At 37.3% G+C, this 19094-nt stretch overlaps 1 protein-coding gene across 1 annotated transcript; it reads right to left on the reverse strand.

The window, feature by feature from the left end:
• Window positions 1-1355: 1355 nt before the first annotated feature.
• LOC133326402 (putative uncharacterized protein DDB_G0271606) lies at window positions 1356-13956 on the reverse strand. Its single transcript, XM_061535056.1, has 5 exons — window positions 13824-13956; window positions 5368-5542; window positions 5236-5293; window positions 4043-5140; window positions 1356-1711 (listed from the first exon to the last, which is right to left on the reverse strand). Exons 1-5 carry the CDS (start codon window positions 13900-13902, stop codon window positions 1436-1438), a joined length of 1686 nt encoding a protein of 561 aa, XP_061391040.1. The 5' UTR covers window positions 13903-13956; the 3' UTR covers window positions 1356-1435.
• Window positions 13957-19094: the final 5138 nt, after the last annotated feature.

The following is a 19094-nucleotide window of genomic DNA, read 5'->3' on the forward strand; positions in this document are numbered from 1 at the left end:
AGAAGTTTAAATTTTCTTTCCTTTTATCCTTTGGTTTTTTTCTTGCTTCTTGGTTAGGTTTTCATTATTGGCTTTTTTTAATGTTTTTTACGATACTCTTAGCATTTTTTCATTTAAAGTTTTTGGTTTTGTTTTTCTCATTACATTGTAAATTATTAAATTTAATTTGTTGTTGTTTTTTTATAAATCCTATATAGTAAATATATGGTGCATCAGGGTACAGAATGACATTTATAAAAAAAATGAATGGAAAAAATGGAACAAAATTGAAATAGATCGAATGAATTCCGTATATACGAAGATAATGAATAGAAGTCCCTATGTATGAAGAGAGTTTGTCAATGGTTTTGGTATTAAAATTTCCCAGATTTTGAAAGTGAATTATTAAAAATAATATTGACTTACAAAACGATGTTATACTATATATAGTATATATTAAAAAATACATACATACATATACATTTGGAAAAAAATTGTGACCCAATGTAATGAGAATGCCTATGAGTTACAAAGGTACAAAAGCGGTTTTCTTATTTTGGAGGCTTTCGTCAGCTCCTCTACAAATAGACAGCCTTCTCCACCTGTTCTTCTATCAGTATAACAGCTGAAGAATGTTGTCTATGTGTAGAGGTCAGTTGTTCTGTACATAGAAGATTTTGGTCAGCTCTCCTACAGTATCAAGATTTTTGTAAGCTTCTGCTGATAAAAGATCTTATTTAGTTCCTCTATAAGTAGAAGATCTTCAGAGAGTTCTATAGAACTTTAAAAAAAATATATATATTCTTGATGTTTGCACCCCCAGCAACCCACACGAATCTCATCACATGGTTCTATGAATATTTTGGGCATGGGTCCTGTATTCTCTATTTTCGTATCTAAATGCTATGATGAATGAATTTCTTCGTCTTCGTCTTTACTTTATAACAGATTTTTATAACTATTTTGGCTTTATAGTTTTTTTTGTTGGTGTGTGAGTGTGTGTGGTTGTATGTGTGTCAGTGATTTTTGTTGTCTCTTATTTTTATGAATCAGTAACGTGAGAATGTTAAAGTACATCTTCCTTCTCCAATGTATTTTGTTTTATTATTATTATTATGCATGTGTTTGTTTTGCATCCACTGGCACCGAACTACCCCCGGGACATATAGGATCGTAAAATTCTTATACACAACACCACACATGGCAGATAACAATTTGTCGACAGGATGTAGTCCATGGAATAACTCTCGTTTTGTTTTGCTATATATAGTTTAGATTCCTAGTGTTTTTTTATTTTATTTTTTGTAATATTTTGGTTTAAATTTGTTTAGTTTTCTTTATCGAATGTGTTTTCTTCTTATGCTTCTTCCTTAGTTTGGCTTTTCTTGTTGTTGTTTTTTTCTCTTTAAATATAACTTTGTTGTTGTGTTTTCGGTTGTTGTTAATTATTTATATATCACGAGAGCTCCTGCGAGAATTGTGTCTCCAGGTTGGGTCTTCGGCTGTTGGGATGATTTCGTGCATTCACGGCTGTTGTCTGATTCCGCAATGGTGGTGGGCCGGGACTACCATAACCGGCCGTATACAATTGTGGACATGAGTCTTTAATGAGTTCCTGTGTTTCGCGTATTTGCCGTTGGACCTGAGGTGCTAAACGTTGCACACTGATGGCAGGTGGGAACCTATATTCAGCATTTGAACTCTGCAAAAGCGAAAAAGAAATTAAAAATAGCTATTCAAAATATTTAAGATAATCGAAATATAGCGCTGTAGGTTGGAGGACTTGTACAGAGCATATAATTCCATTGACAGATCTTCTATATTCTGAAGAACATCTACAGGTCTTCTATGGACATATAAACTTCTATAGATGTTCTATAGATACAGTAACTTCGTCTGGTATTCTAAAAAAACAGAACGCATTATACAAATCTGCTGTAGTTCTATAACAGACTACTATCTTTTACAGGACTTACAGATATTGGCCTTTATTGGTTATTGGCCTTTTTCCAATGGATAGAAGGACCAATGGAGTGCTCATCTATTGATAGACGGACAACAGTTACTAGACAGCCTACAGACCTTCAATGGATAAAATATATTTAATGGTAGAGACTTTTTCTGACGGTATAAATTTATACCACCTATCCAGAATGAGGTCAGAATATCAATTAATCGGCTGAAGAATAATAAAGCAGCAAGTGTCGATGGATTAACAGCCGAACTATTCAAGGCCGGTGGTCAGACGCTGATCAGGAACATTCACCAAGTGATTAGTACAATTTGGCTAGAGGAATGCATGCCCAAGGATTGGAACCTCAGCCACCTGTGTCCCGTGCACAAAAAAGGAGACAAGACGATATGTGCCAACTACAGAGGCATAAGTTTCCTTCCCATCGCATATAAGTTGTTATCCAGCGTACGACTTAAGCCAAGGGTCAATGAAATTATTGGACCATACCAATGCGACTTCAGACCTGGCTAATTCACTGCCCAAAATCAAAAAGATCCACGAAAAATTCATCGACACATTTCACCTATTCGTCGACTAAAAAGCCGCATTCGACAGACTAGTCCGCTCAAAGGTGTTTAAAGCCATGTCTGCATCTGGCATTCCTGCAAAATTAATACTGCTATGAAAGATAACTGTAACTTTAAAGTCGGAAAGGACCATTCAGAGCCCTTCAATACCGAACGAGGATTCAGACAAGGTAACATTTTAAACATCCTGCTGGAAAAGGTAATACGAGATGCAAATGTGAACAGAAATGACAATCTTTACATTAAACAGCACATGTTACTCGCCAATGGCGACAACATCGACATAATGGGTCGAACATTGTGAGCGGTAACAGCTAACTTTGAACGTATTGAGAGGGAATCTGCCAAAGTGAGACTGGCAGTAAATGGCGAGAAGACCAAGTTGATGGTATCAACGCGCAAGACGTCCAGTAGACTGGGGCCAACTGTGGAACCTGAAAACTAGAGCTTCGAGGTAGTGAACGATTTTTTATACCTCGGTAACCAACCACAAATAAAACTAATAACATCAGCTTTGAAATCCGGAGACGAATAGTATTGGCCAACAGAAACAACAATGGTCTGAGTAAGGGCAATTCAAAAACAAGGCCATCTCTCGCCAGACCAAACTTACACGCTGATACAACCTGTGCTGTTGTATGGATCTGAAGCATGGGTACTTGCGCCAGCAGATAAGGCAGCTCTTGGAGTGTTTGAGAGAAAATTTCTCTCGGAAGATTTAGGGACCGATCTGCGTCGACGGTGAATATCGCCGTCGAATGAACCATGAGCTGTACCATCTATTCCCGGACATTTACAGAGTAAGACTTATCGAGAAGCAGTGACTACAATGGCTAGGTCGTGTTATGAGAATGGATGAGGATGCCCTAGCTCAAAAGGCATATAAGAGCGAACCAGTTGATGGTATATGCAGAAGGGGAAGGCCACGAATCCGATGGAAAGATCAAGTGGAAGACAACATCTCGGAACATGATTTTGCATATAGAGGACCTATGAAAGGACAATTATAGTCTTGCCTATGGAATACTTATATAGGGGTTTCGAACTATGTTTTTTTTCTATAAAATATCTCTAGAAGATCTATTTTCAATGGAAAACCCATTGAAAAGGAGATCTTCTTGCCAGGGAGATCTATCAGAGGTTCTCTGTATGCTGAAGAAAACAGAAGTCCTATAGAGATTTACTTGTTATTCAAACACCCATTGGAACTCTTAACCAGGTCTTAGAAGACATTAAGACACACTTCTGCCCACAGAATATATGCAAGGTATCTTCTACAACTATATGAAGATATAAATGGATTTTCGTCTAAGGAACCAATATTTGAGGTTTCTGCTTATGGAAGCTATAATGGAGGCATAAAAATGTCTTGTCTTTTGGACATCTCTATAAGGACTTCTAGCTATGGTATTTGCATGGGTCCTTCAATCTATAGAAGAAATATTGAATGTCTATAAATATTTAGATGAGGTTTTCTGTTCTTTCGTAAATTGTTCTTGTAATTTAGTGTATTTATTTATACCTGAACATTATGAAGTTGTTGTTGCTGTTGCTGCTGCTGTTGTTGTACAACATCACCATAATACGATGCCGCGGAAGATGCCGATGATGACAGTGATGATGATGATGTCTGAATTTGTATTTGGCCATGTGGAGTTTGTTGTTGCTGTTGTTCATATTGTTGTTGGAGCTGTTGTTGCTGGGCTAAAACATCTCCATATTGTTGCAATTGTTGCTGATGTTGTTGTTGTTGTGGCGTGGGCGGCATTGTCACAGTCTGGCCGTAGTAGGCCATTTGCATACTAACAGCCGATTGGGTCGCCGCTCGTCCTCCATTGACATAATTGAGTGGTGTTGTTGTTGCAGCTGCTGTCGTTTGTAAATTTGGCGGGGTAGCGGTCATAAACTGCTGATGCATGGGATTGGTCGGCGGGGGTTGTTGCATTTGTTGTTGTTGCTGCTGCTGTTGTTGTTGTTGCGTCAACGGACTAGAATTAATCAACAGACGACCATCGGCCAAACGTTTGGGACTAACCTGGCCCGGTTTACCCAGAAGTGGCGACGATCCAGCCGGTATGGCCAACATATACTGTTGCGGTGTCGTTTGTGCATTGGGAGGTGGTTGGGTTGCGGCCGCCTGCTGCATCGCCATGGCCAGGGCATTGGACGTATTGACATTGGCCATATTCACTGACGCCGTACTGTCGACGACGGTGGTGGCACTAATGCTCATCGGTATCTGGGGCATCACCGAGATCTGGTGCAGCATGCCCGAATTCATTTGAGGAATGGTTATTTGCTTACTAGGCGTAAGTTTGAGTGTACCCGCACCGGCTATCAGTTGACTGTTCGCAGCTGGTGCACCCGGAGGATGAGGTAGAAACTCTGAGTTAAGAACTTGTGGTGGTATAGCCGTCGTCGTCGTTAGCATGGCACGTGGCGTCGCCTGGATCAATTGCTTGGCTGGTGTCTGGCGTACTGGTGTTGTTTGCAGCGAGCGACTAGCTGAGGAACACATGGAAGCTGTTAGGCTGGCCGATTCCCAATGCTGGACCAGAGCATTGAGTCGGGCTTCCTCTAGGGCTATTTCGGTTTCGCTATTTGAATCGTAGTCCGGTCCCTAGTGGGGGAATGGTTCATAAGAAATAATAAGGAGAGAAAGAGAGATAAAATGTTAATGCATTTCTTCTTTGATGCCCTGAAGTTTGTAGTTACCTCTTCAATCTTTTTATCCAACATTCGGAAAAAATTCTGCTGACTACTGGATATCTCCCTGAAATGGGAAATTTACAATTAAAAAAGTTGGACCTATCTGGGTGACAAAATTCAAGTCAATTGCAAACTCACTGGCTCTGTAACAGTGACAGGTTTCTGGCCCGCAGCAGTGACACCGAAACTTCTTCATCCGTTTCATTGGATTCTTTATTGCTATTCTCTTCAGAGTCTTCATTTCGATCGCGTTCTCGATTATCAGCATCTTCGATATGGCCTTCCTCTTCATCTGTTTCGGCTTCTGAATCACCTGAAAAGAAAAAGATGGATAATTATAAAGATTTGAAGAGAAAGATGTGACCCTTAATACTACATCTAGGTCTTCGATTGGTTAAATGGATGTTGGTAGGAATTTCTAGTGTTTATCAAAAGGATATAAAGACAAGAAAGATAAGCCTTAATTAGGCTTACAGTGTATAAGTCCTTGGTCGCTTCCAAAGATAATACAAAATGTTCTGTTCTTCTAAAGAATACTGTCATCAGCTATTCTGTTGAAAGAAAACCTTCATCAGACCCGCTTCAGCTCTTCTATAGATATAAGATATTCTTCAGTTCATCTATAGACAAAATATGTTCTTTAATTTTTCTATAAACAGAAGATCGTCATCGGACAAAAGTCCTATAGACGAAATATCGCCTTCAGATCTTTTATAGCAAAATACCTTTTCCAACCTCTTGTGGACATTGGAAGTCTGTTTCAATATTTCTCTAGGCAAATGACAAAATACATATTTTTTTATAGAAAAAAAGCCTTCTTCACCTCATCTCTAGACAGAAAACCTTCATCAGGTATTTCGGAGACAGAAGAGCTTGTTTAGCTCTTTTGAAGTCAGAAGATCTTTAGAGTTTCTATAGACAGAATACGTTATTCTAAATAAAGAGCCTTTTGCTGCTCTTTCGTAGACAAACGAGCACCTCATACTCTTGTATAAAACCAAAACGTCATCGAACCTGTTTAAGTGCTTCTATATACCGAAGACCTCATACAATTAGTTTTCAATACTCTGTTCCTCTATAGAAATAAAGCCTGCTTTAGCATTTCTGTAGTCAGAAGACCTTCTTTGGAAGACATCAACTCTTCTTTAGACAGAAGACTCTTTTTCAGACCTTAGACTTACATAGACTTACTACAAGAAGTTCCAAAAAAAACATAGCATGACATTCTTCCAATTGAGAAATCTTCAGCTCTTTTATATACAGAATACCATGGCCAACTTTTCTATTATCTGAAGACCTTCAAGAGGTCTTTTATAAGTAGAAGACTTTAGAAGACTTCCTCAGCCCCTATAAAACCACAAGGTCTTCTTAAGCTCTTCTATAGACATAAGACTTTTTTCAGGTGCCCTTTAATATTATTATTAAATCGTTTATAATCTTCCAAATGACCTGTCCAACTCAATGAATTTAAGAAAACAAGAACATATCCTTGCCCTTTTAAGCAAAATCCTGAATTATTTTTGGGCATCTTTACTGGTTGGCCAAAGGAGATAAGAAAAAAATATATTTCCTAACAAACATACAACAATCCTCGCACAAATGCATTTTAATTAAAAACTATTATCATTCAGATGCAGCAAAGTTCTTATTCTCCATCGGACACACACACTTGAACATTCAGAAATATTTTTCCGTACACACACACCCACCTCCACCTCCACATTTACATGACATTATTCTTAATGTGATATTAAAACAAAACAAACAATAAAAAAATATTTATGCAGGTCCTTTCTCTATTGTCGTCCTCAAAACACCTAGCTATAGACTCAGGCGATAGGCAAACGACGAGGTCATGTAAATCCTCTGTGCGGGAAGGAGGCAAAACGACAGAACATTAACTGCCATCAGGTATGGTCTATAAAATGAAAACATTCGATTTGCATGACCCGAATCTTTTGTTTGCACATCTCGTCGTCTCATCGTTAGCGCTCTCGATGACAAATCATGTGTGTCCTGTTTTCATTAATGGCGTTGTTATTCATCGTTTCAAGTGCTGTTTAACAGGACCAAATGGTGTGTGTGAGTGCCTGTGTATGTGCATATTTATTCTGATTCATTGATGTTAGTGAAAGAAAGATAATATATATATACACACACACACTCACGCATGGGTGTGTATGTGTACATTCAATCAAGTAACAAATTAGTAAAAAATCAATCAGTTATTGTAATGGCTTCTGTGTATGTGTGAGTGTGTGTTTGTGTGCTTTCAATTCAATCCTTTTAATGCATCCCAATGCTCAGGATGCTCAGCGTGGAAATTGTCTCCAAGAGTTGAATGTCAATTGTATTCGGAATATGTGTATGCCACTAGTATCTGCACCATTGGGACCCAGAGTCATTAGGGGAATGGCAAAAAGGCTCAATGTACTGGGGAAAGAGGCCATATGTGTATCTACTTAGGTTCAACAGTGATAGTTGCAATAACAAAAACATCCGAATTATTGGAAATTTCGTTTGTACATTTTTCCATTTTTGATAGTTTATATGCCCTTTTGGCCTAAATAAAATATTGACATTTGTTATTTGTTTTTTTTTTAATGTGTAATTTTAGACTACAACATGAATCTTTTTAGTCCACCTTGTTCGGCTTGGCTTTACAAGTTTTTTTCTATTTATATTATAAATAGATATTATCTTAATTTCGTCTTCTTCTTGTCTAAATGGGGTTCACTAATGGGGTTCACTGGATTACCTTCCGTTCTTCTATATAAAATCATTTCCGGTAGTGTATAGAGACTTCCTTGAAAAAAGACTCCCTCCAGTTCGTCTATGAAGACTCCCTCCAGCTCGTCTATGAAGACTCCCTCCAGCTCGTCTATAAAGATTCCCTCTAGCTCGTCTATAAAGACTCCCTCCAGTTCGTCTATAAAGACTCCCTTCAGGTCGTCTATAAAGACTCCCTTCAGGTCGTCTATAAAGACTCCCTTCAGGTCGTCTATAAAGACTCCCTTCAGGTCGTCTATAAAGACTCCCTTCAGGTCGTCTATAAGGACTCCCTTCAGCTTGTCTATAAAGACTCCCTTCAGCTCTTCTATAAAGACTCCTTTCAGCTCGTCTATAAAGACTCCCACACCTTTTTTCAGGTCGTATTTATGTACTCCCTTCAGCTCTTCTATGAAGTCTCTATTCGCTCCCCATCAGCTCTATACGACGCATTTTATTCTATAAAAGCTTCCTACACATATTCAATATTTAATTCCTTCAGATCACCTCTAAAGGATCCCTTCAGCTCCCTCTATGAACTCTCTCAAACTCGTCTATAAAGACCAGCTTCACTTCGTCTACATAAAGATTTCCTCCAGCTCGTCTATATACAATCACCACTGCTCCCCACTATAAAGACTGTGGGCGTTCTCTTCAGCCTTGGAATAGACAAAACATTCACACCAACATTCCTCTAAACAAAAAAACAAAACAATTCCCCTACGGCTGTTACTAAATAACAATTCTTAACTATATAATAAAAAAATTTAATAAAGACAAGAAAAATATTTACAAGCTTATGCAGCTTACAACAAATACCTAGAATGTGTGGAATGTGTATGTATGTGTGTGCGTGTGTAATGCGAAAATCGCATAATTCGACATGGAAACCATGCCAAACAAAAGTAATGCTAACATGTTGATTGTATTCAGTCTTGGCTAAAATGTCTAAAAGCCTGATGTTGATGGCGGCTGATGTTTCTGCTGCAGCTGTTTCTTCTTCTTCTGCTACTGCCTCGTTGGCTTAACAGAGCCATTAACAACAACAAAAAGCGTATACCAATTTTTTGTTTGTTTTTGTTTTAACGCATTTAATGTAAATTGTAAGGTGTAATAAGTGCCCGTTTGTTAGTTCTCTTTTGTGTCGTCTCTTCGGTTTTCACCCTTCTACTTTTCACACTCTCTTTGGCCACTGATTGTGGGTCTTTGTGCCTTGGCAGAGCAACTGAAAAACTTAAAAACAATGAACGACCGCTGTATGTACGAATCCGTCCTTCAAAGCATACTTTATGACTTAAATATCTATGTGTATGGGTGTGTATGTGTAAACAACGAACACTGAGCCATAAAAATCTAAATAAACGAACAGGTGGCTGGCGCGGTATGTGAGGGTGGTGTGTTTCGGTATAAATTCCAAATCCTTATGGAACAAATGTACCACTTATTTATGTTGTATTTATTTATGTCGAAATGTTGTATTCCACACAAAACAACATGCACACACATACATACAATAGAGCCCCGTTCACACACACAGACACTCTCGCTCACCGACATTTATGTCCTGTTCTGAGTAGAACACCATGTGAAACTGAAAAGCATATGCCAGAGAGGAGGAACGAAGTAAGGAGGCCACACACAATAAATGAATGGGTGGGAATGGAAATTAGAAATGGTGTGTGTGTGTGTGTGCGTTTGGCTGTGCGCTCGTCTAATTCAGTTCTATTATGTGTATATGATTTGCGACGACGGTGATGATGATGATGTGTTACAGGGAGTATTGTTTGCTTAATCAGTGATGCCAATATGGTTTTGGTTTAATAATCGTCAAATAAAAATTTTAAATGTAGGAAATTATATAAGGGTATTTTAGCAGATGCTACAAATTTTAACATTCAAATTTAGAATTTTTGCAGTTTTGTCATTAGAATTCGAAAAGTGCCTAAAAAGAACCACATTATACTTGGCGTTAAACCATGGATTCGGAGACAAAATGCTAAAATATAAAAGTTTGCCATAATGAAAACAATCTCATACCGTAACAACGATGTTGCTCAAAACATTTGCAACTAGAACTGAAATGCAATAAAATGAGGCGAAATTAATATGTAGATGATTTTATAAGTTTTTAAAACAATCATTTTAAATTATAATTGGAAAAAATTATATACATATTTCAATATGTTGTTGTTATTTTCCCAAGAATATATAAAAACGTGTTTTGGCCCGATCAAAATATTTGCAACTACTTAATACACGTTAATTTTTTTCCTTCTCTATAATAATATTTCGACAGTTTTATATCTATAAAAAGAAGATCGACAAAAAACAGGCCCTATTGAAAGTCTCAATCCAAGATATACAAAAGGTGTTGTAAAACATGGTGGAGACACCATTATGGTATTCATAAAATCCGGACAAGGAATTGTACCGATTCAAAAATCACTGGAATTATAAGGCCAGAAGAATACATAAATATTTTATCGGAAGTAATGCATCTTCATAAAGACAATGACCCCAAGCACGGGAAATTGTATATTGAAAAATTGAAAAAAAAATTTTAATGTGCATAAGTCATTAAACGACGTCATTGGTGACACATAGTATAAGTTGCAAATGTTTTGAGCACAGAAAACATGAATTTTTACGTTATTTGTCAAATTTACAAAAAAATCTTGTTGATATGAAATTAATATTTTATAAACCTTATCAAAGACTGATAGTACGTTTACATTTTACCGGATTTCGTTAAACCAGTGAGTATCAATTATCAATTCCTTTGAATATATGTCAAATAAATCCTTATAAAGAAGGTTAACCGAGTAAAAAGTTCTAATGTATATGTTGTTTGAATGAGGTAATTAAAACTTAGTTTCACATTTTTTTATTTCAATAAAATTATGGGTTTTGTCCAGCAGATGACTTGGTTGCAAATGTTTTGAGCAGCACTGTATGTTTAACATAACCTCTAGGGACGAATTTTCCACCCGAAGATGCTGTAATTTGGCACTACAGGCTCTTGGTGGATAAATAAACTAGTTCGTCTATAAAAACTACATTCCGCTCTTCTATAAAGATTTCTTGCAACTTTTTCTATTAAGGCTCCCTTCAGGCCATTTTTTGACATTATCCAGTTCGTTTATAAATACTACCTTCATCTCTCTGTTCTTCCTTTGTTGCAGCTCGTCTACAGAGATTTATAAAGACTACCTCTTTCTCGTCTACAGAGAATCTCTTCAGCTCTTTTATATATACTACTTTAAACTTTTAATTTCAGCACAACTTATACAATTTTGCGTGGGAGGTAACAGAAGGTCAAACTTAAATAAAGTTCGAAGGTGGGGTCCATTGGGTTCGAAGATGAGGTCCTTGTCATGTGTCATGCAACTTTTTATCAATCAGTCATCAGCGCCATATATTGATTCAAATCATGCAATAGTTTTTACCGGAGTTGTCAAGGTATCAGGAAAGTATAATACCTATTTCTTAAAACCTTAATTTTATCCAGTAACATCGAATTTTGAAATAATATACGATTGAACCTCTAATATGAAACCACTTTTATTTTAATATCTGCAAACGAAGCAGTTATAGCAAAAAGAAATGGGGTATGCAATTTTTATAAACCCGTCTTCAGCGCCATCTATTGATGGGCATGATCGAAATCATGCAAATCTTGTTTCATTATTTCAACAAAAAAGGTGTCATATGAAAAAGTAAATAATAGTAAATAAATAGAATTTATAAATTACAGTAAAACCCGCTTAATTATCTCAGTGAAAAGTTCAAGATTTTTGAGTAATTATTTGTGGAAGGTAATTGAGCGTGCACGGTTAATTACCTCGCTAGAGTAATTATCCGTGGGACCCAGTTAATTAAATATCGGTGGACATTGGTTGTTGTTGTTTCGTTCATTTTTGCTTGATATATTAAGTGGAGCTTTAGTTTGATAGACAAAGATGTATTTCTGGGAGACATTTCACGAAAACTTTCAAAATTTCACGAAACTTGTGGCAAGTGCACTAGCAAATGTAAGCCATTTTAAGTGAAGTTGCCAGATTTGAAAAAAATACATTGGGTAATTACATGGGACAGATTTAAAGGTACGGTTACGTTGGGGAAGTTATTTAGAGGCATATAAATGAAATGGGTAATTAAAATGGGGTAAATAAACGTGCAAATTTATAAGGGATTGTACTGAAAATAACTTAGCATTCTGAAATCGGATTAAATAATCGTGGAAGGTAATTAAGCGGGGAATACTGTATATGTTATTTTACAACAAAAGTTGAAATAGTACCTTTTAAGTGACACCAATTTCACTTAAATATGTACCGTAGGACAACAGTTTAAGGGATTTTAATTTTTCAAGATTTCCAATGGGCTGGTAAATCAATACCAATGCTTGTTGAGGTTTGTAACTTTGCACATATATATTTGAAGATTTAAAAGAGAAGAAAAATAATTTTCAAAAAATTTTTGTTACTGTTTTGTTGTTGTTTTTTTGTAATTAAAGAAAAGTCCTTATTTTTGATGGCAGGCATGATAACTCCTCACTGGAACATCGGAATCCGAAAATTTCAACGGTGTTAGATAGAGTACATGTCTGGCTCTCGTATGAACTAGGATTATTGATTTCGCTCTAAAATTAACAAAATGGTGGACCTTTGAAAAATATTTTTGGAAAATCGCCGATTTTTTACCAAAAACCAAGTTAAAAAATAAGGAAGATCTTCACCGATTGGCTTTATCCTAGTTCATACGAGAGCTATACACTCCCAGAGAAATGTTGAAAATTTTGGAACCGATTGGATTATTAGTTTTTGAGTTATCGTGCCAGCCATTCGCAAAAAAATCTTTAGAGAAAAACGCGTTTAAAGTTTGAGAAGCCCTTCAGCCGTCACTTGATGCTGACACAATAAATCGGATATATCTTCAAGAGTTCTTGAGATTTTCACTTGAAATTTTGTAGGGACATTCTTGAATTAGTGTAAATTCAAATTAAATCAAATAATTTTTTGATCTCGAGAATGGGGGGGTCCCCTTAAATTAAATTTTGCGTAATCGATTTTTGAATCTTCCCATTCAGTAGATGGCGTTGACAATAAGTGTTTGCCAGGGTTTCCATGTTAAAAGAAAATCACAGAAATAATTAAAACTGTGTTAGCGTGCCAATATGGTCACACTCATAAGACGATCCATAAACCATCTAAATACCTTTACCCGAGCAGTGCTAGTGTGAACATATGGTCACATACCAAAATTTGATCCTGTCGATAATCCAAAATTAACGTTGTATAAAGTTGGGAATTGGTCCAAATATACTAAGGGCTAAACCTTTTGTTTAATTTAGTCAAGTCTGCGTGTAAAAAAATCGCTAGATTGGTATCATTGCTAATTTACTGTAATGTAAAAATAATTTGTGGGAGAGCGAGAGAGAGTGCATTTGGGGTTGGAGTTGATAAAAACCAACTGTTTCAAATCATTTCATATGGAGTGTTAAATGTTTAATTGTTATTTTCAATTTGCTCTCGGTGTTCTGTTATTTTTGTTGTTTTCTCCTGATGTGTTGTTGCTAAACTATTTGTGGTTACTTTATTTTTGCATTAAACAATAGCATGTTGTCGTTATTGTTGTTGTTATTGTTCTCAATGTTATGCTGTTATGTTAGATTACATTGCGTATACGTTTCATGGTACAGACTATGTTGCCCGGATGGGGGGAAGGCGGGTGAACATTTTTGAAATGGATTGGTTAGGCAGGATGGCTGAATGACTGACTGGATATTTCTCTAAATGACTACTTCTTCTAATACTAACACTTACCATGTCCTCCTTTTTTGCCATTCGCTTTACTTTTCGATTTACGAGGATAAAGATGAATTTTACTTTGTCCACAGCCCATAATTTGTTAGAATTGTATGTGTGTGAGTGTTATATTGTTTGTTTATTTGTTTTTGGTTAGGGTTTTTTGTTTTGTTGTTGCCTTTTCGGTTAATTCCTTTGCTTAAAATCCACTGGAGCTGTGGGGGAGCTGCTGGTGCTGTTGTCGTCGTCTCCGTTTTTATGCTCGTTTATATTGTCGACATTGTTGCCGTCACCGCCGTCACAATCTACGAAACTGGATGGCCGAACTAAAAATTCAAAAGAAATTTTTGCTTTGTACTTCACCACGAATACAGCAACAACAACAACAACAGCGCCAAGTTTTCTTGCTAAGGCCATTGATTTTCACAAACGAGGAGTACGACAATCTTCTGCGTCTACTATAAAGTTGTAAAATAGGAAGCGTTTGCATTTGGAGGAATATACATATAAATATATGTTCACACATACATATGTAGAAGATGATGAATGTGATTTATATATTTTGTAATTATATATATATTAATTTGTATTAATTTATTTTTTCTTCTTTTTAACTGAGAGTGTGTACATATATATTTATTTTTTTATTTTTTTTGTAATTAGTTATATATAGAGGAGGAAAGACAAGACGGTATGGTTATGGAACGGATTTCTTCTTTTTTGTTGTTGTTGGAATATTTGTATTTAGGTTTTTTGTTGGATTTTTAGTTTAGCTTAACACTGCAGGTGATATGCACCGTTGTAATTAATTATTTTTTATTTAATTATTATTTTATTTTTTGGTTTTTACAGGAGACGTATATAACCATTTGTGGTAAATGGCCTCGAGGGCATTTACATTCTGGGTTCACTCAATTTTTTTTTGCTTTACTTCTTTTGTATCCCTTTTTTGGGTATTTTTTGTAGCATGGAATTTATCCCTCTTTGTGGATTTTCTTTTATTTTTTTATTTAAACATTATTGCAATTGGTTTCAAACTTTACAGTCTTTTTGTGTGTCACTTGGTTAAGACATTTTTTTTTATTTCACTTTACCACCAAAGAATTTTTATTTAAAAATTTAGTTTTCTATTTTTCCAAAAATTCCTTTTTTCCAGTCGTTTATTCGTTTTGGTTCTATGAAAGTGAAGTTATGCTTTGGTGGTATATGATGATGATTATGATTAAGGAATCTCTGGATGAATAAAAAAAGAGGAATGAAAAAATAGCATGATGAAGAAGAAGCATTTTGTGTAGCTGCGCACATCCATTCAGGACACACAGGGAGAACACACACATACACTCACATGTATGCAGTGTACAAACCACGAGAGCTCACAACAGTACCTTGGCGTAGTAGAAAAAGTAGTAGCCAGAATAAATACACCACCTTCACCACAGTCAGGGAACAATAACGATAAACAGGAGAATAAACAGACAGGGGAGTAGTGTTGCCATAACATGGTTTTCATTTACGGCTATATTAACAGCTTTATTTTGTTGTTGAACTCATTGAAGAGCTCGTAATATTTTGTTTTATTTCGATAGATGTAGAGGATGATAGATACCAAGGAACGGCATGGCAAAGCCCATGTCTATCTTGGTCCCCCTTTAATATCAATTGTGGACACTGGCCTCCCCGCGTTGTCACCTGGGTAGCTACTTTCAACCCAAAGGGCAGGCGTAAGTAAATCAGACGATTACGAAATTTATTATAGATGCCATGAAACGAACCATGAATTTTCCTGCTGATTTAGGGTTAACAGGAGAATAAAAGACCTCGTCTCCAGATTCGTATAAAAGCGAAGTTCTTCTATATCAGTCTCATTTGCGCCCATGCTTCGACGGAAGACAAAGATGAACAGACCAAAGACATGTTTTACGAGCGCCTAGAAACAGCATATGACCGCTGCCCTGGCAATGACATTACAATTCTGCCAGGAGATTTTAATGCAAAAATCGGAAGGGAAAATATTTTTGGTTCCACTGCCGGAAAATTCAGCCTCCATGAAGAAATATCCGACAACGGCATTAAGTTGACTGCGGGGCAGCGAAAAAACATGGTAGTTAGCAGCACAAGATTCAAGCACCTCGATATACGCAAGTCCTCCGGGCTTTCTCCCCTTCTGGTTTCTTTCTTTTCTCTCTCTCTCTCTGGTTAGCAGCATCTGATTCAAGCACCTCGATATACAACGAGTAATCAAATTGATCATGTTGCGACAGATGGCGGCCCTCATCCAGTGTTTTGGACGTTCGATCGATCCGAGGAGCGAATATCGATTCGCACCACTAAAGCTGCAAACACAACAGGTAACAGAAGCCTACTCCGCTCAACTTATCCAGATGCTTGAAGAAATCAGTCCTCGTCTCGATAATAACATAAAAGCACAATGTCAAGAATTGCCAATTCCCTACAAACTGAGGCAGTAGCAACACTTGGGTACCAAAGACCACCATGAAGAAATTCATGGTGTCGTAATGCTACTGATGTAAAAAAGTAGCGTATAGGACAACCCTGCACGTAGTAGCAACACGAGAGAGAATTATGGAGAAAAAGGGAGAGAGGAGAAACGCATTTTCAGGAAAAAAAGAACAAGAAAATTTTGAGCGGGACAAAAACAGATAGCATTTTGCAAAGCTTCTGGTATCAATTAGTTGCGGTGAAAAAAATACTCCAGAACCAATATAAGATGACGGAATAGAGTGTATACCACCTAGCCAAGATCAGATCAGAATAGCAATCGGCTGAAGTATAGAATAGCAGCAAGTGCCGATGGATTACCAGCCGAACTATTCAAGATCGGTGGTCAGATGCTGGTAAGGAGCATGCACCAGCTGGCTAGAGGAATGCATGCCGTATGATTGGAACCTCAGCATGCTGAGTCCGGTGTTCAAAAGAGGAGACAACGTGCCAACTATAGAGGAATTATTATCCTTCCCATCGCATAGAAAATACATCCAGCGTACTATGTGAACATACAAATGCGGCATAAGACCTTGCCATAGACCAGGTTTCCACTCTGCGCCAAATCCTGGAAAAGAAAACACATCGACGCAAACCAAATATTCCTCGAATATAAAGCCGTATTCGACATCCATATCCTTTCAGAGAATACAAAGCTGATGGTATGAATGCGCAAGACGTCCAATAGACTCGGACCAACTGTGGTACTTGAAAACTACAGCTTCGAGGTAGTGAACGATTTTATATATCGCGGTACCGCCATAAACAAAAATAATAACATCAGCTTCGAAATCCGGAGATGAATAGTGTTGGCCAACAAATGCTACTAGGGTTTGAGTAAAATCAATTCAAAAACTACCCGTGCTGGTGTATGGATTTGAAGCATGTTTACTTGCGCATGCAGATGACGCAGCTCTTGTAGTGTTTGAGAGATAAATTCTCCGAAATATCTATGAACCGATCTTTGTCGACGGTGAATAACGCCGTTGAATGAACCATGACCTGTACTATATATTCTCGGACATCGACATAGTCAGACATATCGAGCTGCAGCGACTACGATTGCTATGTTGTGAGGATGGATGATAATGCCCCAGATCAAAAGGCATATAAGAGCGAACCATCTGATGGTTTACGCAGAAAGGGAAAGCCACGAATTGGATGGACAGATCAAGTGGAAGACATCATTTCGAAAAATGGTCTTTCAAATTGGAAGAATTTATATATCAATTTTCATACCTATTTTTCTAGACAGAGATTACGAATAAGCTATAATCTCACAATTTTCATACTATTGCATACTTTTGTCCTTCCCTTCAGGCAAGATCAGAGATGTAGCAACTGAATAATGCAAAACTGTACATGACATAATCTCACAATATATAAAGGAAGACTCTAAATCAGGAAGATTTTCTAGGCAGTTCGGACATTACTTCCATGTCCTTCCCTTCAGGCAAGTTATCATGACAAACCTGGATACTGTTGTAGCAACTGTATTTAGAATAATGCAAAACTGTACATGACATTTCCGACACCATCAGAGGATATGCGGTATTTATATCATTTGAAATATTAGCGAAAATAGGAGACGGCTCTCCAACACATGCCGACCATTGCCACAAATATTCGTTATTTATACATACATTGGCAACTCTATTCAAACAGGATAATCAACAACGGTTTTGATTTGACAGGCAGGCAAAAGTTTTGAAAATCTCTAATTCATACAAACGAAAACGAGCACACTCTCTATCCTTTCTTTCTCTCTCTCTCTCTCTATCCCTGTCAAACTACTCAAGCAAGCAAACATAGCAACGAGTAACGAATAACCGATTTTAACACACATAACAGAGACTGTTACAGAGCTAACAGTGACTCACTCTCCCGGTCTCTCTCTCACACGGTGTGTATTCAATAAAAATCGCATTTCTATAATCCGCACAACAAAATCCAGCAGGTGGAGGGAGGTTGGGGTATGGCTTTCAGTTTAGTTGCTTGGTTGGATGGATGAAGTGTTACGTTGCCATATACCTGTGTTGCCGATACTTGGCTGTCTCTCTGTCTGTCTGTTAGTAGGCCAAGCCAAACCACCGAGGGGCACTTAACCGACTTCGTTGTCTAAATGGGGGAAAGAACGAAAAGACGAAAGATCTTTTTTCCCTGATTTGTGGTTTCTTTGTGTGTGATGTTCGTGTTGAGGGTTGGGGCCTAACATTTTTAAGCCGTTTCCTTTAATTTTTTTTTAAATCTTTTTGGTGTCAGCACTGTCAAGATAAAGTGTACTCTTTTTCTTGGGCTCTCTAATCCCATCGATGTATGTTCCAACACACATACATACATATTTACACATGTTCGATTGTAATGTTCCATGAGGTCACAGGTCACTGTCTGTCAACCTCTACTTTGCCATTTTCATTGGCACACGAACGAATCTGTCGTATGGCACAACCACTGCTCACTGGATTTTAGTCGATGGCACAACGACGACAACAACAACAACTGCTTAATAAATCAAAAAACTGAGAAAGCGAGGAAGAGCAGCACCACCAAGTGGCAGATGAAGCAGAAATAGAAGAAGAAGACGACAACGACAATGAAAAAAAGAACGACGACCACTATGTTTGTGTGCAAATAAGTGTGTCTGAGTTATGCTTTGTTTGTACTTTCTTTTTTGTTGGTTTTGTTGTTGCTTTCTAGGGTTAACGCCTCATTGGGTATCCTCCCTTGCTTCTGCTACTTTGCGTTCTTGTTTTCTTCTTCTTCTTCTCCTCTTGTTTTTTGTAGCTT

The sequence above is a fragment of the Musca vetustissima genome, unplaced genomic scaffold (genome assembly GCF_032173495.1).
Source record: "Musca vetustissima isolate MV318-11 ecotype Yass unplaced genomic scaffold, APGP_CSIRO_Mvet_v1 utg13253, whole genome shotgun sequence".
NCBI lineage: Eukaryota > Metazoa > Arthropoda > Insecta > Diptera > Muscidae > Musca > Musca vetustissima.

Bases quoted from the DNA above. Each gene is read 5' to 3' on its own strand.
- LOC133326402 (XM_061535056.1), bottom strand. From the start codon at position 13,902: ATGGGCTGTGGACAAAGTAAAATTCATCTTTATCCTCGTAAATCGAAA. The intron at 5,543-13,823 runs GTAAGTGTTAGT...TTTTCTTTTCAG, and splicing joins TGGCAAAAAAGGAGGACATG to GTGATTCAGAAGCCGAAACA. The intron at 1,712-4,042 runs GTATAAATAAAT...TATTTTGAATAG, and splicing joins AACAACTTCATAATGTTCAG to CTATTTTTAATTTCTTTTTC.